General features: G+C 37.8%; 1 protein-coding gene across 3 annotated transcripts in view; it reads left to right on the top strand.

Moving 5' to 3' along the window:
- The window catches only part of ARHGAP20 (Rho GTPase activating protein 20), a 128,944-nt gene that overhangs the window by 3,365 nt on the left and 101,756 nt on the right, over nt 1–23,823 (top strand). For all 3 annotated transcript variants that reach the window (XM_047823558.1, XM_047823557.1, XM_047823559.1), the window contains exon 2: nt 16,137–16,219. In XM_047823558.1, the coding sequence (XP_047679514.1) occupies nt 16,137–16,219 (83 nt within the window). The remainder of the gene's footprint in view (nt 1–16,136; nt 16,220–23,823) is intronic.

The following is a 23,823-nucleotide window of genomic DNA, read 5'->3' as shown; positions in this document are numbered from 1 at the left end:
CGTCAGAAAGGCCAGTCAACTATTACTTCAAAGTGTTATCTTTAATTTCTCCACCCCACATCTACTGCTGCCGCTGTCGTCCAAGCCAAACCACCACCATCTCTCCCTTCCACCTTTGCAGAAACTCCCTAACCTTATCTAACATCTTTCTTGTTCTTCCCTGGCCCCATTTCCACTTAGCAGCGCCAGGACTTTAAAAACATAAATTGTATTGCTCACTTGTTTAAAGTTCGTAGTGGCTTTCCATCATATTTAGAATGAAATTCAGACTCCTTTTCTTAGCTTTCTCTATTTCTCCCACCTTATCTACCTTTTCTATCTTGTGTATTCTCCAGCCACGTGGATCTTCTTTTTGACACATCAGACCTTCATATCCATTCCTCTTCATTACCTCTGCTTCTGCCACAGGTCTTTGCAATATTGACTTCCTCATGTTGTTCACGTGTTAGGTCCTAGAAGCCTGTTCTGACTGCCTAAGTGGAAGTTCCCTCTCAGTCATTCTGTGTACCTTCTGTTGTTGTTCTGCTTTTTTTTGTTTGTTTTTTTAGTGTTTATTTTTGAGAGGGGGAGGGGCAGAGAGAGAGAGGGAGACAGAATCTGAAGCAGGCCCTGGGCTCTGCACGGAGCCTGACGTGAAGCGTGAACTCATGGACCACGAAATCATGACCCAAGCTTAAGTCAGAAGCTTAACTGACTGAGCCACCCAGGCACCCCTCTACCTTCTGTTTTATTGTCATCTTAGCATTCATCCTTACCTATTTGCTTACTTACTTCTTGTTATGTTACCTGATCCCTTCACCAGATTGTGAAAACCATGAGAATAAGGCTCTTGTGTCGTTCAAGGCTGTCTCTCCATTGCTTAGGACAGTGCTACATATCAGGTACTCAATAAACATTAGTTGGTTTATGTACGACAATGAACAGGACAGATATGGCCCCTGTGTTCAGAGTTTTTTATGTAGACCAGAGTCAGCAAACCTTTTCTTAAGCGACCAGATAGTAAATAATACAGGTTTGTAGACCGTAAGATATCTGTTACAGCCATCCACATTGCTGTTATAGCAGATAAAGCTGTCATAGACAGTATGTAGTTGAGTGGGCATAACTGTGTTCCAGTAAAGCTCTACTTAGAAAAACAAGTGGTTGGGTCCCTGGTGTATAGTTTGCTGACCCCTGGCTTAGATCATTGCTGTTGATTTTTTCATTGACCCCTGGCTTAGATCATTGCTGTTCAATTTTCTGTGCTGATGAAACTGCTCTTGATCTACGATGTCCAGTTTGATAGCCACCAGCTACATGTGACTGTTGAGCACTTGAAATGTGGCTAGTACAACTGAAGAACTAAAAAAATTTTAATGGCTTCATTGAGCTATAATTGACATACAATAAACTGTACGCATTTAAAGCATATAAATCCATAACCTTTGACATATGTGTATACTTGTGAAACCACCACCGCAGTCAAGATAATGAACATATTTATCATCCCCTAACATCTGTGCCCCTTTCTAATTCCTTAGTTTCCTCCCCATTTCTAGCAACCATTGGTCTGTTTTCTGTCAATACAGATTAATTTTCATTTTCAGTAATTGTATATAAATGAAATCATACTATGTATTTTTTTTGGTGTGGCTTCTTTAATTCAATATAATTATTTGAAGATTCATCCATGTTTTTGCACATGTAAGTAGTTCACTTCATTGCTGAGTAGTATTCCATCATGTGGAGAAACCAGTTTGTTTATCCCTTTACCTATTTAATAGATATTTGGTTGTTTCCACATTTTGACTATTACAAATAAAGTTGCTATGAACATTCATGTACAAGTCTTTGTATGGACCTACACTTTCATTTCCTTTGGGTAAACACTTAGAGGTTGAATGGCTGCATCATATTTTAGGTGTATGTTTAACTTTTTAAGAAACTGTCAGATTGTTTTCCAAAGTGATTTTACATTCCCACCAACAGTGTATAAGAGTCTAATTTCTCCACATGTTTACCTACACTTAATTATCTTTTTGATTATAGTCATCTTAGAAGGTATAATGTAGTATTTCACTATGGTTCTGGTTTTCATTTCCCTAATGACCCATGTTGAGCATCATTTTATGTGCTTGCTTGTCATCCATGTGTTCTTGTTAGTGAAGTGTCTATTCAAATATTTTGCCTAATTTTAGTTGGATTTTCAGTTTTCATGTTATTGAGTTTTGAGAGTTATTTGTGTATTCTGGACTCACGTTCTTTATCAGATATGTGATTTATAAATGCTTTTTTCCTGTCCTGTGGCTGGTCATTTTATTCTTTTAACAGTGTCTTTCAAGGAACTGAGTTCTCAATTTTGATGAAATCCAAATTTGTCATTTTCTTTAATTTTACTTAATTATGATTTATTTGAATTTAAATTCAAGTTGCCAGATGAGTCTAGTGGATAATATACTGGAAAGCACAGGTTGAGAAGAAGAGACAAAAACAACAATAATAACAAATTAATAAATGGTGATAACTGTTATTTAAAACAACAAATGTGATGCCAATTTAGACAAACATGGATGTGCAGCTAGGCCACTCTAGAATTAAGGTTTCAGGGAAAGCCTCTTTTAAGTGAGGCTTTACTCTTTTGTGAGTGGAAACGAGATGCTGTAAAAAGATTTCAAAAAGTGGGAGCAATTATTTAAAGATCCTGAAGCAGGAAAGAGTCTGATGCATTTTAGGAGCCAGTCTGTAGATGCTGTATAAGAAGCTACTCTCTTTATTTTAATAGCTACATTTATTATTTTAACCTGAAGCAGAATTTCTTACCTGGTTTATCCACCTTTATTCACTAGTCAGATAATTTGATTACTTCTAGAAAGCAAGGATTTTCTGTCACTTAGGCTCTTCAGAAGATACACAATAGATTTGTATACTAATTTCTAAAAATATGGTTCTAAAAGATAATAGAAACATATATATGTGTATATATATATAATGCTTCTGGATAATGAATTCTTGATAAAGCTCTGTATAAATCTTCTGGGTAATGTATCTTTGAAGATATCTACATTTGGGATAGAGCAGTTTTTATGAAATGAAATGGAAGCACATATTAGAATAATTTTGGTTAGGGATCACTTGTGTCATACTCAAGCACCCTCTTGGGTTTCATGTGTTAATTGAAAACTTCTTAAATAAGATGGGTGTTGGGATACAGAAGACAGACTTACAGGCGCAGAAAGTCAGTCAAAGCAATAGGATTTTAAAATAGCTCCAACATTTTAAAATGTGGCAGCTGTTGTTGTACACTTCATTCTGTCTTTTCTTTCTGCATTCTCTGGGTCCAGATCTGTTTATAGCAGCTCATGGTAGAACACCCACGAGAGCCAACTTTGGCCATGTGTGTGTGTCTTATGCTGGGGTTTGAATGAAACATCTTGGTGAGTAAGCTTTAGTTTTACTCTGTAATACTGAGGAAATATTGTATTTTGGTTAAACCAGGATCCTACTGAATCCTTTTCCGGTGTTATTCACAAAGTGAATTTCATAAAATCAGGTACATGAAGTGGTTTTGGCTGAGAGGAGTCTGGAAGTATCAAGTTCTGAATTAGATTAATGAAAAATGGCCTCTGTTATCACTGGTGTGAACTCTGAACTTGTGAATGTACTTTGTTTCTTTGTCTGTAAAATGGTGGTGATAATCCATGTCTTGTATATCTCAAGGTTGTTTCTTATGGGTCAAAAGAAGAAAGTATTTTCTGCACTTTTGAGAAAACTGAAGAGGCCAATTAGTATCTTTTAGCCAGTGGAAGGAGGGGTAAAGCAATAAAAAGAGTTTTATTTCATTGAATTTAATACAAGAATATTTACATGCAAATGAGTGAATGCTGTCTTATTGGGCTCAGGCTGCCATAACAAAATGCCATAAATTGGGTAGTTTAAACATCAGACATTGATTTCTTACAGTTCTGGAGGCTCCGAATTCCCATGAACTCAGTCTCGGCCAATTCAGTTCCTGGTGAGAGTTTACTTTTGGCTTGTGATTGGCCATCTTCTTTCTGTGTCTTCATGGGAAGGGTTGGGGGAATCAGGGAAAGGAAGAGAGAGGAGGATGGAACTAGTTACTTCTGGTCTCTTCTTATAAGGGCACTAATTTCATCACAGGGGCCTCACTTTCATGACCTCCTTTAAACCTAATCACCTCCCAAAAACCCCACCTCCTAATACCATCACAATGGGAATTAGGGCTTCAACATCTGAATTTGAGGGGGACACGGACATTCAGTCCATAACACTGTCTTTCAAAGGGGTCACCCTTGAAGGTCATAAATGTCAAATAAGATGGAAACTTGAGCAGAAAGATAAGAATTTAATGTTTATAATGTATGGGATAGTAAAAATTTTAAAACCTCTTTATGTGAATGCCTAACTATATATAATACACATCAATGATATGAGGTAAGAATTATTAACCTATTTCTGCAGAAGAAGGAGCTGAGCTCTGCCAAGGCTACATGTAGTAAGCAGCAAAGCTGAAATTGGAACCAGGTCTTCCAACTCTATTTCTCTTCCTAACTAGATTATAGGTGCTATTGTTGTTATTTATAACATTAGATATAGGAGAGAGTAGATCTGAATTCTATGTAACCAGCTGAGAAAAGCACATTTGAGAGGTTTTTATCCTGAGAGGTAATTTCATTCTTTGGGGAGCAGAGTCTGTCTCCAGTTTTTCCATCTACCATTGAATGTTATGTTCACTGCTGCCCTTAGGTAAACGTTAGGTAAATGCATTAGTCAGGGTTCTCCACAGAAACAGACCAATAAAAGTCCCATGATCTGCCATCTGTAAACAAAAGACCCAGAAAAGTGTAGTTTAATTCACCACTGTCTTTTCCTGAGTCAAGAGGAGGTGAGATGTCCCAGCTTAACAGTGAGGCAGTAAAAAAGGGGCACATTTCTCCTTCCTCCACTCTTTGTTCCATGAAGGCCCTCCAGAGATTGAATGGTGCCCACTCAGTGTGGGGAAGGCAGTGTGCTTTATTGAATCCAATGAGATAAATGGTGATCTCATCCAGAAATAGTTCACAGACATACCTAGAAATGTTTAATCTGGGAATCTGTGGACAATTAAGTTGACTGATAAAGTAAATCATCACAATAAATATGAACCAATAGTGACAATCAGTGCTACAGTCATTGGTCTGATTACGTTGGAAATGTGTAATTTTTATGCCTTGGTAGCTGTCATTTTCAGAAGTTTTATTTAAGGCACTTGTTGTACTTCCGGAGTTCCTCAGCCAGGCCTATTTGCCACGGTGATCTATCAGTCTTGCTTGCTGTTGGAAAGCTTGGCATATTCCCCAAACTTCTAGAACTGCAGTTCCAAGTTATGTGTGGGTGCAATGAATTCTGTGCCTCAGATGATTCCACTATGGACAGTAACATGTTTGGGAAACCCAGTTGAAACTCTCTCAATTCAGAAAACATTTTATATCCTGAATCTTTTTTTAAATGTTTATTTAACTTTGAGAGAGAGGGAGCACATGTTAGTAGGGAAGGGGCATAGTGAGAGGAGAGAGAGAGCATGTGTATGAGTAAGGGAGAGAGAGAATCCCAACCAGGCTCCACGCTATCAGCACAGAGCCCGATGCCAGGTGCCATCCCACAGACTGTGGGATCATGATCAAATCCAATGAGTCAAAATCAAGAGTGAGACTCTGAACCTACTGACCCACCCAGGAGCCCCTTATGTCCTGAATCTTGAGTATAGGAAGACATTACATATGCTTCCTGGTTATTCCATTTCATACGCTTCCTAAAACTATGCTTCTATAGTTATTTTTATTTAAAATATGAGCACAATATTGCAATTTAACATGGCAAAAGAAAAATTATTTTTTTTCTGAATCTAACATTCATATGTTAGGACAGAATAAATTATGTTTTTATGGAATAAAACTTAGGACAATCTTATTTTTACACATTGATATAAAAAGTAATTACCAATTTAGGGGCGCCTGGGTGGCTCCGTCGGTTGAGCGGCCGACTTCGGCTCAGGTCATGATCTCGTGGTCCGTGAGTTCAAGCCCCGCTTCGGGCTCTGTGCTGACAGCTCAGAGCCTGGAGCCTGTTTCGGATTCTGTGTCTCCCTCTCTCTCTGACCCTCCCCCGTTCATGCTCTGTCTCTCTCTGTCTCAAAAATAAATAAACGTTAAAAAAAATTATAAAAAAAAAAAAAGAAAAAGAAAAAAAGTAATTACCAATTTAAAGTAAAATAGCCAATCTGGAGAGTTGCAACTTAATGGACTTGAGTATTCACAAGTCACAGATACCTAAATAGTGCAGTTGTTGCTTTCAGTAGTAAAGTGAAGATTGTTGTGAAGCAGTTTCTCACTGTCTGTTTTGTCCTGGGTCTGGTTTGGTGGAATGTGTGTGGACAGAAGGTGGAACATGTTCCGTGGACCAGGAGAGGTGAGACGGCTGATGGCGCCTGCAGAAAATGGGACTTGAGTAACCGAGGTGTCTGAATTCCTTCATAGTTCTTATCTTGCCTCCAGGACTTGGTGGCTGTGCTTCGCAAAGTAAAGATATCTTCTGCCTTAAAGGACCACGTAACAACATAACAAAAATATGTGATTATACAGCTTGCCTTCCTGGGAGTTATCCGTAGCTGAAAATGTACTAGATTTCAATTTAAATTGCCACTAACATGTTATGAACTACAGTGTCACAAAAATAAGTGGGTATATAGCATCAGGGTTATGTATGTGCATGTATACACGCACTCGTGTACATAGTGCTTTGAAGAAATGTATGTACATCACATTACTGTGATCTGTTGGAGTTTCATGACTCATACCTCTCATGTCTCCAGAGCATTTAGCAAAAACCTCTGCTACAGGGTGAATGTTCGTGCCCTTTCTCCAAATTCATGTTGAAGGCTAACCCCCAGGATTAGATGCCAGGGCCTTTGGGAGATAATTAGGTTAGATGAGGTCACGAGGGCAGAACCCTCATGATGGGATTAGTGCCCTACTAAGAGACCAGAGAGCTTGCTCTCTCTGTGTGTTTCTCTGTCTCCCCATATGAGGTGACAGCTAGAAGTCAGCCTTCTACAAATGAGAGAGAGAGGGTCTTCACCAAGAACTGAATCTGCTGGTACCTTGACCTTGGACTTCCCAGCCTCCAAAACTATGAGAAATCAGTGTCTGTTGTTCAGACCACCAGGTCTATGTTGTTTTGTTATAGTATCCTGAACATCCTGCCTGTAAGATAAACTTTTGTTGAGAGGAACGTCTGCTCTCCCGTTCTTCCTGTTGGTATCTCAAGTGTTCTAGATCACAGGGACTCTGCAGATGCCGGTGTGTGCAGAAAGCCTGCGGGGTGAATGCTCAGTTTGGTAGTAGCAACTGCAGTGGTTTTTCTGAAGCAACCTTGGATGGGGGTGGGGTTCAGCCTTTGTTTACTTATGAAGATTTGGCTACAGTGTGGGAGGCTGGAAAGGGAGCAGAGGAAGCTGCACCCTGTCAGCCACCAATAATGGGGCTTGCAGTCAACACGGCCCAGTTTATTTTATAATTTTGTTTCAGTCTGATTTTCCTTATCTAGGACAAGTTTAGATTAGAAACATCCGACCAGCAGCAGAAATAGGCCTGTCAGCCCTGTATGTCAGCGCTGTGCTGGGCAGCCTTGACCTAATTTTGACGGACAGCTGTCACATGGCACAACTGAAAGGTAACACCTATTTCTGGATGTTTGGTCACTTGTGTAGGGACTCTGAAAATGGAACATATGTGTGCCCACATCAGCTCACATTTCAGAGATCTGGAAAACCCAGCTGCTCTGTGGCCTTTTTGCCTTCCTTGTTTACCTGGGTCCTAATTTACACCTAGGAGAGTGTCTGTATTTTCTCTTCCACCCCTGCATTCGTCTTCTTGAACCTCAGCTTTGGCAATAGTCATTACCTGGTTATTCTCTGTCTGAATCTAGATAGACCTGGGCCTGTTTTCTATTCTCATTTTATACATTCTTGGTTTTTTTGTTTTGTTTTGGACTTGATTACTATACTCTTCCCCTGTTCATGAGAAAAGTCAGAGGAGGCTGTAATGGTAGAGCCAACCATTAGAGCTGTGTGAGATACACTCAGCCCCTTAGCCTTTGGGCAGGTAGATGGGTACCAGGGCAGCCGCAGAACCTCTTTGTTTACCATAGTGTGCCATGGATGTGTAAATAATATCACATTGTATGGGCCATGATGTGTATGATGTATGGAAAAGATGCAGTGAAGCCCTGCCTTGTAAGGGGTTATGAGGGAGAGGGCATTGGTGTTTGACCCTGTCTACTCCAGGATGCTCCTGAAAGGGAATGCGTCGGACCAGAGGTTGAAACTGGTGACTTTGCCACAAAAGAATGTCCAGCCAACTTCAGGGCCCTCACTGATACTCCAGAAGCCCTATGGGTCCGGTGGAGGCAGAGGAACAAAGAATAATGTGTAAGGGGAGTCCTACCATCCTCATATTTATGTATGTAGAGTACGTATGCACTCTAAAGCACTCCTCTATATGTTACACTGTCACATCTCAGTGCTTTCCAATCAGGTCTCGCACATATAATCTTATTCTGTTCTTTGTGGTAGGTGGGACAGTTATGTCATCTTACAGAGAGGACTCAGAGGTTAAGTGCTAGAAACAGGGTGCAGAATTTAGGTCCAGTGCCTCCTAACTCAGAGCCCATTCTTCTACATTACATAGATTCTCATGTTTATTGTTTCATTTCAAAGTGGTTGTCTCCTAGAAAGAAGAAATGTAGCCAAAAGTAAAAACATTACTTAATCTCTGAAAAGAGCTTCTATTCTTGTGCAACAGTCTACCGTGATGACATTTGTTTTAATCAAATGCTCACATTGATTCTGGATAGGATGATTATGAGTAAATAGAAGGTCATTCACATCACAGACCAACCTGCCAGTAGTGAGAAGCTTCAGCTCACCCAGCGGTCAAAACATGGTGGTAATACTAGGACCTAGAAGCAAGGCAGAAGGTTAAAATTAATGTTCTTGTTTCCTTGCAGAGCCAGTGTCTTTGAGGTATGTCTCCACAAATTAAAAGCTGTGTGTTGGGAAGACCAGAAAGAAACTGTTTATTGCTTGCAAAATTGTACAGACCATTCACAAAAGGATTAGCTTTGTCAAATTCGAATAAGCTAATTTGTAAACTTGATTTTTTTTTTTCTAGCCTTGAAACTTAAATTCTTTAAAAGCTTTCCTCAAAGCCCTTGTTTTGATGCTATGGTCATTTTAAATGTTTGAAAGCGACTTCACATTTGACTTAAATTCAGTGGAAATGCTTGGATTTTTTTCGTTATAAAAGTGACTGTCACAGAAGAAAGTATGAAAACTTGCCGTTTATCTGACTTAAATCTGTCATCCTGCTCCTTTCTTTTGAAAGGCATTCTTTTCCCATAATCTCTGTGAGAACTAAGGATGACCAGATTCGGAGTGATTTAGAGGTCCAAAACTCATACGGTATCTCTTGGTTGATATGAAGTTAAACTTCAAGTGAGGGACTGCATGCAGGTTTTTATGTAAACAGTGTTTTCTGAGTTGTTGAAAATAAAAGAACAGAACTTTTTTTCTTCAGTTACCTGTTTACAATTTCATTTTCCTGCATAGACATGCTTGTGTTACCACTTTGAACTCTCATACAGGCAGTGTTAAGTCGCTGACTTCAGATACTGCTACTGAAATTTTACTGCATGAAAATAGTGAGTAAGGCTAGGGCGCCATGGAGGGGAGGGGAGAGGAGGGGGAGGGAGGGCCGGTGGCAAACCCCAGTAGACAGGTGGGCATACTCCTCAGATCTCTGAGGAATTCAAATGGAGAGCCGCTCAAACAGTTGGTACAAAAACATGTTGAACAAAATGCAAACAATTTTCATTTTCTTATATGCTACTACAGATGATTCTTATACAAATAAAGAAAATTATGGCTCTTGGTTGTGAACCAGTTTGCTGGGATGGAACCCAGTGTTTTAGTAGTTTGGTATTTAGCTCTTTTTTTTTCTTTTTCATAATTTTATTGAGCTATAATTCACATACCATACAGTTCACTCATTTAAAGTATATGATTCAGTGGCTTTTAGTCTATTGCAAGAATTGTGTATCCATTGTTACAGTCAGTTTCAGGACATTTTCATTACCCCAAAAAGGAACACCACACCCCTTCATCATCACATCCCAGTCACCTTATATCCCCAAACTCTGGGCAACCACTAATCTACTTTAAGTATGTAGATTTGTTTATTCTGGATTTTTCATATAAATGGGGTCATATGATATGTGGTCCTTTGGGACCTGACTTTTAATTAGCATAATGTTTTTAAGATTCATTCATGTTGTTACACATGTCAGTACATCTTTTATTGCCAAGTAATATTCCATTATATGGATATACCACATCGTGTTTATTCATTCATCAGTTGATGGACACTGGGGTTATTTCCACTTTTTAACCATTATAAATGATGCTGCTGTGAAGATTCATGTGCACGTTTTGTGTGGATTTGTTTTCATTTTCTTGAGTATGTACCTGGAGGAATAGCAGGATCATATGGTAACTCTGTGTTTAACCATTTGCAGAACCTCTGAACTATTTTCCAAAGTGACGGCACCATTTTACATTCCCGCCAGCATTTTATTAGAGTTCAATTTATCCACATCTTCAGTAGCACTTCTTATGTCTTTTTTATTACAGCCGTCCTAATGAATATAAAATGATAGTTCATAGTTTTGATTTGCATTTTCCTGATGGCTTATGATGTTGAGCATCTATCTTCTCATATACTTATATGCCATTTGTGTATCTTCTTTGGAGAACTGCCCATTCATATTGTTTGCCCATTTTAAAATTGGAGTATTTATCTTTATTGAATTGTGGCAATTCAGTAACAATTCTTTATAATCCTTTGTCAAATTTTCTTCCATTCTGTGGGTTTTCTTTTCACTTCCTTAACAGTGTCCTTTGAAGAACAGAAGTTTTTAATCTTGACAGTGTCCAAGTTATCTGTTCTTTTTCTTTTGTTGTTTGTGCTTTTGGTGTCATATCTAAGAAACCACTGCCCAATCCATAGTCACAAATATTTCTGCCCATGTGTCTTTCTAAAATTTTTTTACAATTTCAGCTCTTTTAGATCTTTGATCCATTTTGAGTTAATTTTTATATATGGTATGAGGTAAGATCCAACTTAATTCTTTTGCATGTGCATAGCCAGGTGTCTTTGTACCTTTTGTTGGCAGGTAATTAACTTTAATCAGCAGATGTTTACCATGTAGCTCAAAGAGGTACGTCAACAACACTGTGTCAAAAGATGTAGTTTGTGTTGTATAAGGATGGCTCATAACTATACAGCTCACAGCAGATGCTTACATTTGTTTAATGATAGCATTCCAGCAGAGCCCCTTAAAGGTTTATTTGTTTTTCTGCGAGTGTGTATTTAGGGATAGCGATATAGGTATGGAGAATAGTAGGTTTTAAAATTCATATAAAGCTTTCATTTATTGAGTGCATACTTTCTGCCAGGCTTTGTAATAGGCTTGGGGAATGCAGAGATAGACCTACCACAGAGCAGAATTTCAGTAAATAATTGTTGAAGGACAGGAAAAGGTTGGGAAGAGGTTATAATCCCTACCCTCTAGAAAGTGGCAGAAAGATAAATAGTATAACACGAGATGCCATAACTGAGGTGCAATATGTGAAGCAAGATAGGAACACAGAGAATTGAACACATAGTGAATCCAACTGAGATGGAAAGCAACTTGTAGATTAGCTGCTAATGTTGTGCATTATTGAAATACCAAAAAAATGAATTGCAGGCATTTGGTTCTTATTTTCAATTATGATCTCTATTTCACTTTTGGCAGAATGGATTTTTCCCTTTTTTACTAAATATAACTGCAGAGGAGACAGCTTAGGAAACCAAAGATCTAATTACTTTCTTGTGTTCATGTTATATTTCCCTAATTGCTGTTAGTAAAAAGAGCCATTTTTAAAATTTAATTGCATTTCTTCCCTTTTACAATTTCTCACAAGGTCCTCTTTATCTTTCCCAATTAGAGGTGGAGGGGTAAATAAATGCTACTTCATGTTTGTTTGTTTTTTAGCTCATACAAAATTCTTGTTTAGTTTTTTGGGCTCTTGAATACTAGGTAAATGGTACACTATCAATAAAATCATTCCCAGGGGCGCGTGGGTGGCACAGTCGGTTAAGCGTCCGACTTCAGCCAGGTCACGATCTCGCCGTCCGTGAGTTCGAGCCCCGCGTCAGGCTCTGGGCTGATGGCTCAGAGCCTGGAGCCTGTTTCCGATTCTGTGTCTCCCTCTCTCTCTGCCCCTCCCCCGTTCATGCTCTGTCTCTCTCTGTCCCAAAAATAAATAAACGTTGAAAAAAAAAATTTTTTTTTAAAAATAAAATCATTCCCAAAAGATTAATGCAGTTTATTTTTTAACCTAATATGTATTTTATATTTTAAAAAGATTACCTTTTTATTTTTATTTGTTTATTTTTAAATGTTTATTTATTTTTGAGACAGAGAAAGAGCATGAATGGAGGAGGGTCAGAGAGAGGGAGACAGAATCTGAAGCAGGCTCCAGGCTCCGAGCTGTCAGCACAAAGCCTGATGCGGGGCCCGAACTCACAGGCTGTGAGATCATGACCTGAGCCAAAGTCGGATGCTTAACCGACTGAGCCACCCAGGTGCCCCAAAAGATTACCTTTTTACAATACTCACTTTCAGAATGACATCCAATATTTATGAGGTCATCTAGATAGGAACATCAAACACGTGGGCATTCTGAAAAATCATGCTGTAAATTGTGATTTTTAAGCTAACGACAAAAAGCGCTGTCTTAAACCTACCCTGTTTTCTGTGAGGCAAAGAATCATAGTTTTTCCTGTCATTGAACAACTGAAATTTGTTGATGTTGGGCAAGTATAGCCTCAACCTGTCCTGACAAGTTTGCACTGTGTAAAGGAATCAGTAGTCTCATTCTATTTCCATGCATTGTCTTTCACGCAGTTGTTATAAACAAAAAGAAAATCCAAGTCTTTATTGCCTGAGAACAGAGTCTCTGATAGATAAGTGAATTTGTTTTGAAGTCACCATTGGCCCTTTGTTTTGCTACACTTTTGAGCCAAAGAAAGAGATCTGTGTATGTTTAACTAATTGATACCCAAATCTATCTATTAAGCTCATATTGGCCATTCTTAAGATTTTTAATTACTTACAAGAGGAATGAATCCTGTGAATCTTAAATTGGCAAATGTGATGTTTATTTCCATGCATATCTAAGGTAAATCTTTGGTGGACACTTAACATGAGAATATCAGAAATAGAAGGGACCTAAGAACCTATGTAGTCCAGATTTTCTGATTTTCTGGATTGGGAAATGAAATGCCCAGAGGAGTGACTGAATTGCCTTGGATGTTGCATTTCTCAATAGCAGTAGAGTGAGTCTCACTACAAACAATTGGATCTCAAAAATAATACTTTTCCCGTGGTTTGATCACACTCTGTGCATGTGAATCCACTAGATGAGGTGGACACACTCTGCATTGGACTCCTCATACATCTGACAATTTTATGACTAAGAAAACACAGTATAATTAGTGTGTGTGTGAATGGTCCTCTACATTAAGTCTCCATGAAAAACTCCTATTTTAAAAGCACAGAAGAAAATTTGTCACCCTTCTTTGACTATTCGTTCTCATGTTTAGCAGCCATCAGTCTCAGGAAGATTTCCTTATGTCAGAAGGTTTTAAATTTGGGGTCCGTGAATCCCCAAGGAATCCATTTTATGTGGGTTGCTGAACCCCTTGAAAAATTGTGTGCAGAACTTAATTCACAGCTTTTGTAAATTCCTCAAAGAACCACTATCCAAGACCAACCTGGATTTCTTTTTGTTTTATCTTCCTTGGATGATGCTTTCTATCCTCTGTATTATGACTGCATTAATTTGGAGATTATTACTGTTTACAAATGAAGAATTTCAGGTCATTTTAGCCTTTCTCACAGATTCTTCTTCCCCCCACATTTTAAATCATATTTATGGCTATCTTTTGAATCCTTTCCAAATTCTTTGTAAACCTGAAAGGCAAGGAGCTCAGAATGAGAAATCGTTTATTAATGAAGATTTTGTTAGGAGCTTGGATCTGGGGACAGTGGTGTCAGAGGGTTAGGGGCCTCAGAAGTAAGTCTGCTGAGATAAATACAGGAATGTGGTTCCCACTAAGATAGACTAGGCAGACCCTAAGGTCAAAACGGAAGATAAGGAGCCCAGGTAAAACTTAAAGGATTGGGCACATTTCAAAGTTCGAAGCATGGTAAATAGATACTGAATAAAGGGAGTCAGGAAGATTGGGAGTATGAATCTAGCCCAGACCTAAAGGTGAAACAGAATCCTGTGGAAAATCTGCATGTGAACAGATTGCTACCTTTCTTAGTAAAATCAACCAGTCTTTTACTATTGAGACTCTTCACATCAGGACAGGCCACTGGACCTTGTGGCACAAATACTTGTCTCCCAGATTTTCCTTCTTCCTGCCACCTCTGCGGTCACACTGGCCTCAGCATGGTGGATTCAGGCGAGTTAGGTTCCCAAGAGATGTGAGTAATGGAAACAGTGGGATGGGGCTTACAGCTTAAGATAGAAAGTAGGTTATCAGAATCACAGACTTTTCTGGGAACCTAATGAAAATCGTGGGCTTTCTCTCCAGAAGGAAGGCACTATATACATACTGTGTAAAAAAGAAAATTAAACAGTTTAACCCTCCCTGAAACCCATTCATGGTTAGTAACTTCTGATTGAGAAGAATGGTATTCTATATTTCTTACCCATTTGTTTCCTGTCCTTTACCTTTATTCATGGTTTATTATTTCAGTTGCTATCTGAGCCATATTAAGGAGGATTCGGCATAGAGTTTCCACATGTGAACCAAAAGATTAATGGGGGGGGGGATCGACAACACTGAGGCATGACACTGGTGACAACAGTAACTGGGGAGAGATCCTGGGACATGGTGAATTTGGGGGATAAGAATTGTATCCCCTTCTCACTGGATTATTCTTGCTGTGTTCCTAGGCTAGGATCTAGGTTTTATTTTACTAGCTAAGAAGTAGTTCCTTTATGAATAATGTAATGAGGTACTGCCACTGAGCCAGTTACGTTTTCTATGGTTCCTGTTGGAGCATACCCAGTTCCCAGGATGGCTGGCCTGGGTCCTCCAGCAGTCGGTGAGCCCTCTGGCCAGGACGGGGTGGGGAACAGAAGAGTGTCCACAGCCTGTGCCTTGCTTATGGTTCGTTATGACTCTGTTGGTGATTTTACTCATCCGTATCTGGCAGCATGCCCTCTGACTCTATCTAGACTTGTTAAATATAAAAGACTGAATTTAGAGAGTACTTATCTGAATAATCCAAGTTGAATAAATCCCCATTTACCATGAATTTTAGGTCCTTGAAACAGAGTACTTGAATTATCCAGTTAATCCTATGTTTATATACCACTTAGAAAAGAAAAAAGTGTTCTTTTGGTTTTTTTTTAAGTTCCAGCAAAAAAAAAATCTGTGTGGAAGAAGGGAGTCCCAGATGTGTAAATATTTAAATTTAAAGGTCTATGAGATGTGTAAGAATCTAGTCTCTTTTGCTTTAATTTTTTTTTTCCTCCCTTTACTTGACCTTTTCAAATCCTGATTCCCCTTGAAGCCCAGTTTGGGGCCTACCCTGCCTATGAAATTGAGATAGTGGAGCCTACCTACTCAGATGACATTTAGGGGTATAAATGAGATAATCCAGTCCTGCCTTTAGCACAGGGCCAGGTACATAATAAGTAATATTATCTGTTAGCTGCAATTGATGATAATGGTTATGATCAAATACTCTGATCAACATTTAACCTCCTTATTCTCTATTCATAAAAAATATTTACTGCCTGTTCCAGTTCTTGACACGTACTATTCTAGTTTAGATGTGATTATCTCTGTAATGAGACTGCAAACTCTTGGAGAGGCAAGGATCGGCAATACAAAATTTGCTGAATTGGTTTAAAAGTTGGCATTTACTTGCTTTAGAAGTCACGTGGTCTTCATTTTGATTTTTTTTTTTCTCAACAGAAAATGAAAACACTAGCAGAAAGGAGGAGGAGTGCGCCATCTCTTATCCTGGATAAAGCCCTACAAAAAAGGCCCAGTACCAAGTAAGTAAATAGCTTTGTAGTACACATTTGGCAAGTGCTACGTTTTTCTTTTTTTTTTTTTAATGTATGGGGTTTTTGTTTTTTATCAGCACCAGAATTCTCTGTTTAATAATAGAAAATATGACTTCTGTTCTGATATTATTTAAGAAGGGCTGTATTTTATGTGAATCATAAAGCCTTTTAGAGCTGGTCTGTGATCAGATGCAAGAATCTCACAGCACATAGTACACAAATGTGCAGGCCTCCGCGTATTGGTAAAGTTTATTTATAGAAACAAGTAGCGATCAGAATACTAAAAGATGAGTTATTTTAATCACCATATATCTTTGGTAACACACGAACTTTAGCTTATTTTTTATAATAAGGTGATGCTTGTGCATGGGCATAAGGTAAATTTTTACCAATTTTAGATGTGAAGAAAGATAACCCAAGTTGAGATTATAAAAAACAGAATGCTGATTTCTTGTATGCATTATTAAATTAATTGGTGAATTAATCAACAGAATTTGAAGTGGAAAAACAGGCTAATTAGCTGTTGAAAGGGCCATTTCACCTACTGAGGCTAAATACCGTTTCAATAGACATTTTAAGAAAGTCTTTAATAAGGTGTAGAAATTGAATGAATATTGCATCATTAACTTATTCGTTAATCTTTAAATGGCATTTTAACCAGGAGTTTTTATGTTCAAAGGAATCCTGTGATGATTTCCTCTAATCTGTGAATCCTTTTATATAAAGTGAAGTCCTTATCCCCTTTACTTAAACTGAGGGTATATCTGGTATTTCTGTGAATGATGTGCTAATTTGACATAAAATCTGTATGGAGGCATGAATTTTTTTCAGTGCCAAAAAGAAATTATATAACCAAATCCCAATTAGTGAAAATTTCAAAATACTTCAGTCTCTCTCTTAGGACTCATCATGTTCTCAGACTCAGGCAACTCCTCAGCCTGCCACCAGAAGACACACGCTTTAGTCGTTGGGTTGATCAGGAAATGAAAATAACTTTTAATAGATGCCTAATCAAAACTTAAGTAGGAAGATGTTCTTCTTCCAAATAAATAATATATTTCAGTGCCATTTGTAAATGACTTTTGGATTATTTTCATTAATGTATCTCTGCATTAGTATGGAAAAAAGGGAATGGTAATATTTTGAGTTTGACCCTGATTACCTAGAAAACTTAGGAGAAAGTATTTTTTAGGGGAAGTAGAGAGAAGAGACAGAATTATTAATACAACTGTGTATATGGATATACTGTACGTGTAAAAATAGCTTTATTATTTACTTTTAAAAATACAGATAAAAAAAAGTTTTAGGTATAATTTCTTACTGGAAGCTTCTGGGATAGATGTATCCCAGGCTTTTCAATTACAAGTAGCCCTTATATCAGAGAATCTTTAGCCCAAGATCAGGGGTCAATAGTGGCCCACTTATCCCCTAGGCCAGTGTGAGAACCTGTAATATTTATGCATGTAGATATTTGAAGTTCATGTATACCAGTGATTCTCAGTGGGGTGGCACTAACTTCTAGGGGGCATTTTGGAATTTTGTGGAGCATTTGAGTTTGTCTCAGTGATTTAGTGGACCATGGCCAGAGATGGGAGACATCCTGTAATGCACAGGGCATCCTACATATAAAAGAATTGTGTGGTTCCTACATAGCCTTGAATATCACATGTATGGCATTTTTGTGAAGGGGACTAGAAAACTTTATATGATTGTCCATGCCTGTAACCTAACTCTACTTTATATACAAAATATTTTTACATATTTTTATCTGTTTCAATAAACACTAAATTTTCCAGAAATGCCACGATCTTGCATATCAAAGATAGTTGTACTTTATATTGTTTGGAACCATTTCAGAAAATCACGTGATTTTACTTCATTTTCCTATATTTGTTGTATGTCATAGTTTCTTATCATCCAGCTTCTCTTAAATTTAAATATATTAAATGTAAGTAGTGTAAGCATATGACTACTTCATTGTATTTTAGTATAGTCATGCCAGGACATATGCATATTGAAATACATAATTTATTATTAATTACTTTTATTTCATTTTCTTTTATGTTGCTGTTAGGGTATTTTGATGATATTTTTTGAAATTCTGTTAAACATCTGTGAATTTCTTTTCAGGATAGAAAAGGAGGAACTAAAATGAATATATATGTGTAGACTTTAATATAACAAAGGGGAATTGGGTCTAATAGGATTGAGAACTGACAGAGATGAAGTGCCAGGCTAGAGAAAATGGTAACACTTACCCACTTTATGGGACTGTTTTTAGTTAGAGAACCAATATGATAGTACACAGCCATGCCCTTCCCCATTCCTGTCTTCCCATCACCTCTGCAATAACTGGTGCTTACATTAGAGCCAGTTCCCAAATTTATGCCTGAGATAGCGAAATTGATGGGTTTGTGTTAAAATAGCCACAGGAAAAAAGTTTATTGGAGTTGAAGCTGTACGTGTTTTAGTCTTCAGTTTGTCTCCTATGAGTTTCTCTAGGACAGTAAAGTGAGTGCACAGAGCCTGGGAGGAGGGCCTTCTCCCATCTTATAGAAATAATGCTTCTCCTCTGTGCGGTGTTGGGCAGTTAATGTGTATGAAAAGAAAGCTGTTGGGTGTTGAATGTGTACAGAGTATTTGTAGGTAATGAAATCTCCAGATTGGAAAGAATCATAAAGGTCATCTGGTCTGGTGGTTTCCAGAGCTTTCTAAGTTAATGTTCTGCAGAGGTACCCAAGCAGCTGCGTAATAGTCAGAAACTCTTCATAGCTGATTCTGATACACTCTTGAAGGAAAACCACTATGGCAAGCTACAAAAAAAAATCCTTTTTCCCCCCCAAAAGAATGCTTTTAAAAAATGAATATTGAAACTGAATTTTAAGAAAGTACAGAATTGCAATACGTACTTCTTATAAAACAAACAATGTGGACATTATAAAACAACAAAGTCCCTACAGCCTCCTCAGGAGTAACCACTATTAATCACTTGTTTGTCCCTCTAAACCCTTGTCTATGCAAATGTGATTAGAATGTTTATTTGCTTCCTTACTGTTTAAATTCCCACTTTAACATAATTATATAAGTTCTTTTCATTTTCTTCAGGGTTTTTTTGTGGTTAGAGACCAAATCCTGTTATACCAACCATTTGAGAAAGCCTTTGAATTTTGCCCACCTATATATAATGTATGTTCTTGAAAATTTACATGAATCAGACTATTAATGAACTTGCTATTTTAAAGAAATCCTATAGTGAATTGTTTTATAAAGTGAATCATTTCTTTTTCCAAACTTGTTAAAAATAACTCATTTTCATAATTCAAGAATTTTGCTTTTCTATCAGACCCAGAAAACATGAAAAACTTCTAAAGTCCAAGCTGATAGCACACCTGTTTCAAGTGGAACTTTGTACAACAGAATTCTAGTACCTAAAAAGAATCTTTACTATTTCTTTACATGTAATATCATGGGAATTAACTTGTTAAAGAATAGAGTACTTTAGCATTTCATATTTCTTGGATGAAATACAATCATCATAACATTGCATATTTCTTGAATTTACCCTTACTTGATTTTGGCTTCGTGATAGAACCTTGATGTTTCTTCTTGTGACTTCCTGATAAGGTGTTGCTTAGTAATTAATGATGATAAAGTTTTTATCCAAAGGTTAGCAAACATCTACAGGGGATTTAAAAGAATCCCTTCACTTAACAGCTGTTGCACCTCAATTTTTATTGAATTTAATGAACAAGAGCTAGGTTTAAAAGAGAGGGAAGACTTAGGTTAGTTGGTGAGTTAACTGTATTTATGTGTTAAACAATTTTATATCCAGAGCTCGTGGATCAGCACATACAGTACAGAAGGAGAGGTGGTTTATAGATTGTAACTTTTCTTTTTTGTATGTGGATACCATTCAGATCAGCTGGAGGTGATTTCTCTAAGTAATTATTTTATTATGTGGCATAGCAGATGACAGACCTCTTTCACACTGAGGTTAGTGGTTTGCCGGCATGGCTGCATTTACCTGTTCTTATTCTCAAACATCACATTGTTCAGTTCTGTGTTTAAGGACAACCTCACCTCATGCAGTAGACGTCCTTGGTAGGACACTAGGCACCTAATTTGAGGGCTTAGTTTCATTAAATGTAAAATGACAGTGTCGAACTTATTATCCAATAAAACCCTTCTAATTCTGTAGCTACATAATTATGATTTGTGAAATTCAGTAGATCAACAGATCTCCTTATGCATGCTCTGAACTCTGATCATTCTGAACTATAGACAGTTTTCCTAAACTCACTCTACCCTACCGCTGGCTCAGGTGTCACCTCCTTCTGGCACTCCTCTAACCCATCATAAATAACGTTCATGCTTCCGGAGCTCCTTGTGTTTCTTGTAATCCTAAGCACTCATGCCACTGCATTGGCATCACCATTTATGTCATGTTCCCTTTAATGTTCGTGCCTTTGATTGATAAAATAATGCTTTGTACATACCTGGTGTTCATTTATTATTGTTGGATGATTGGTGAAAGAACAAGTGATTCCCATTTCCAAACCAAAATAGGAATTTAGTAAGTAAGCATAGCAGTTTCTGACTTTGCTGCCCTCCTTTCAGTATCCAATACCTAAGAGACCTTCCTTGTTTATTGGCATTATTTGTGAAATTCTGGCTAAGGAGAAAGGTAGGTTCCTTTTGACAAAATGATTCTGAGTTATTGTTAGGAGGTTATATCGTGCAGCAGAATACCTCAAGAACTCATGTATGTGGTCTGGAAATACCACATGAATAGCTTGTGGTATTTCTTCAGCCTTTACTTGGGTACACTCAAGTCCTCCAGACTTTCCCTCCAGAAATTCACTTGTTTAGATAGGTACCCAACCCACCTTGTAGAAGTTACACAAAAATATACCCACCCACTTTTGTTTTAAGTTACAATCTGTTAGCACTTTCAAGTTCATATTCACCTATCTCCTCACCTCCAAATTAATTTATGTGTGGTTCGCAGGACTTTGTGCTCTGTACTTTATATGTTACCTTTAAGCGTCAGCTCAGTGCTGCTGAGAGGAGAGGCCACGCCAGGCAAGCACGGTGGGTGGTGAGGCAGGAAGTGCTTGGGCTTTGGCTCTCCACCCTGACTCTCTGTGTGACCTTGGAATAATCACCTAATCTCTGAGACTCCATGTTTTCCTCTGTAAAATCTGAATCTCATGCTTGGAATATGGAATGTGAAAATTCTCAGAAGATTGACTTAGTTATTATTAGTTGCCTCTTTCCTTCCCTCAGACACTTTTCATTTTTCAAGCTTTAAACCTCCTGACTCATCCAGAAAACTCAAGTTTGTTAATGAAAAGCATCAACTTTATCTTCAAAGCATTGTATAACCAGGAGCAAATCATTGAGCCTGGCTTATTGTATAGTGGAAATTGAGTCAAAGACTTGCCCTAAGTCACACAGTTTATTATAGCTTTAGAGACGGGACTGGAACCCCAGTCCCCCTGGTCTTCATGGTATATTCTTTGCATTACGTAAACAAAAGTGTCTAAAAGCATGGATTCTGGAGCCAAATTGGCAGTTTTAAATCCCGATACTGGTCCTGACTAGCTGTGTGATCTTGGTAAGTTTATAAATCAGAGATAATAACAAAATCTATCTCATAAGGTTGTAAGGAAAACTAAATAGGTCTTTGCATGTAAATTTCTTTGTTTTTAATTTTTTAATATTTATTTTATTTTTGAGAGAGACAGAGAGACAGAATCTGAAACAGGCTCCAGATTCTGAGCTGTCAGCACAGAGTCCGACGTGGGTTTCAAACCCACAAACCGTGAGATCGTGACCTGGGCCAAAGCTGGATACTTAACTGAACAGAGCCACCCAGGCGCCCCACATGTAAATTTCTTAATGTAATTGCTAACACATAGTCAGTGCTATATGTATGAAGGCTCTTATTATTGTTACTAGTAGTAGTAGCAATAGTAACAACAGAAATAGAAGTACATAATCCTCACAGAAAGACTCTTTGAGGAGCATAACAGATTAGAAATAAAAAGGATGAAAGATGCCATATAAAAGCCAGCTAGACTCTAATACTAAATTCATTTTAGCAAGACAGTTATATTTCTAGGTCTGGCCTGAAGCATGGTTAGCTCAGAACATTTTGGATTTATTCTTGTTAGACCCTGACAACTCTTGATATCTCTGTAGGCAGAAGTTTGAAGTACACCTAGAATGATTCTGGAAAATAAGGCCCTGAAACATGGAAGATTTACCTGGTTTGCTCAGTTCCTCAAGGCAAAGAGTCTCCAGGAGATCCATATATGCCAAAGCTATGAGTCAAGGGAAGGCACGGGTAGAATTGGCTAGTTTGGAATAAGGATGCTAGGGTGACAGAGCCATATCAGAGGGCATTGGAGAACTAGGAAAGCAGCTGTTTGCTAACTGGCTTCTGCTTCCTTTTGGTCAATTCACTCCTGTCGTGCATAACTACACACGCATGCACACACACACACACACACGCCAACGTTGCCTTACTAGGCTATCCCTATCGTGTTCTACAAATTTCTCATCATCCCATTTCCTTGTTTCTCTGTTATGTTAGCATTATAATTTTAACACTAGTCTAAAGTAGATGGTAACTTATCATACCTTCACATGCAAGGAGTATATTTATATTCTGGAGTAGTTTTCTGAGGACTGTGATCAAATCTACTCTCACAATATGAAAACCACCTCTACCTGTGATGGTTTAATGCGAACTTTCCAGATACAGTAACTGGAATGAATTGAATGACCTTATGAAGGCCATTCTCATACTGCACACCCTAAGATAGTTGTGGTAGCACTTTGATATAATTTGATGGAAAGGTCAGTTTGAAAGAGAAGTTACTAGATTTTCTTTTGGAATTCTGCAAACCTTCTACACCTAGGTACAATTTCTTGGTACAACACTTTGAAATAAAAATTTGAATTTTAGAGGAATTTTGAAAAAATTTTTAATACTTTTACAAAATTATACTAAGCTATATAGACATGTTATCTTAGAAAAAAAGCCTGTGCCAAATACTATCCATTGTGCTGCCTGGCATTATATGCCAGTTGGCTCTACATAAGGCCTGTTATTACAGTTTTGGACAATACATCCTTGGGTTTTAATTGAGAGACCCATAGATAATTCAAGGTATATGATCAGAAGAACAAAGTAGAAATTTAATACATGAAGATTGCCAGTGGCCTGCAAGATCTCTGTTTCCTTGTGAGGAATATTTTCCAAAATTGTAAAATTCAACTGTAAAGGAAAGAGACAGCTATTGCTTTATAAAGTGGCAAAGTTGACAAATTTTTACCAAAATTGAATTCATTGCTTTGTTAAGCAAAAGGCTTCCCAGACCTACAGATCACTTTTTTTTTTTCAAGCTACTTTTCATGTTCCTTAAAAATGATCAAATACATCTGGTCCTGGTATATTGTGCTGTTTTCCTATGGCATGATTCCTGGAGAAAATCATTGGAAGATCATATTAAGTCTGTCCACATTCTAGTGGGCTTTGACAGGGTCAATCAATTTATTTTTGCAATTGCAAAACAGTGCATCCA

Source organism: Prionailurus viverrinus, chromosome D1, assembly GCF_022837055.1.
Source record: "Prionailurus viverrinus isolate Anna chromosome D1, UM_Priviv_1.0, whole genome shotgun sequence".
NCBI classification, from domain to species: Eukaryota; Metazoa; Chordata; class Mammalia; order Carnivora; family Felidae; genus Prionailurus; species Prionailurus viverrinus.
The sequence above is the reverse complement of the archived record's forward strand: the minus strand, read 5'-3'. Positions and strand labels throughout refer to the sequence as shown.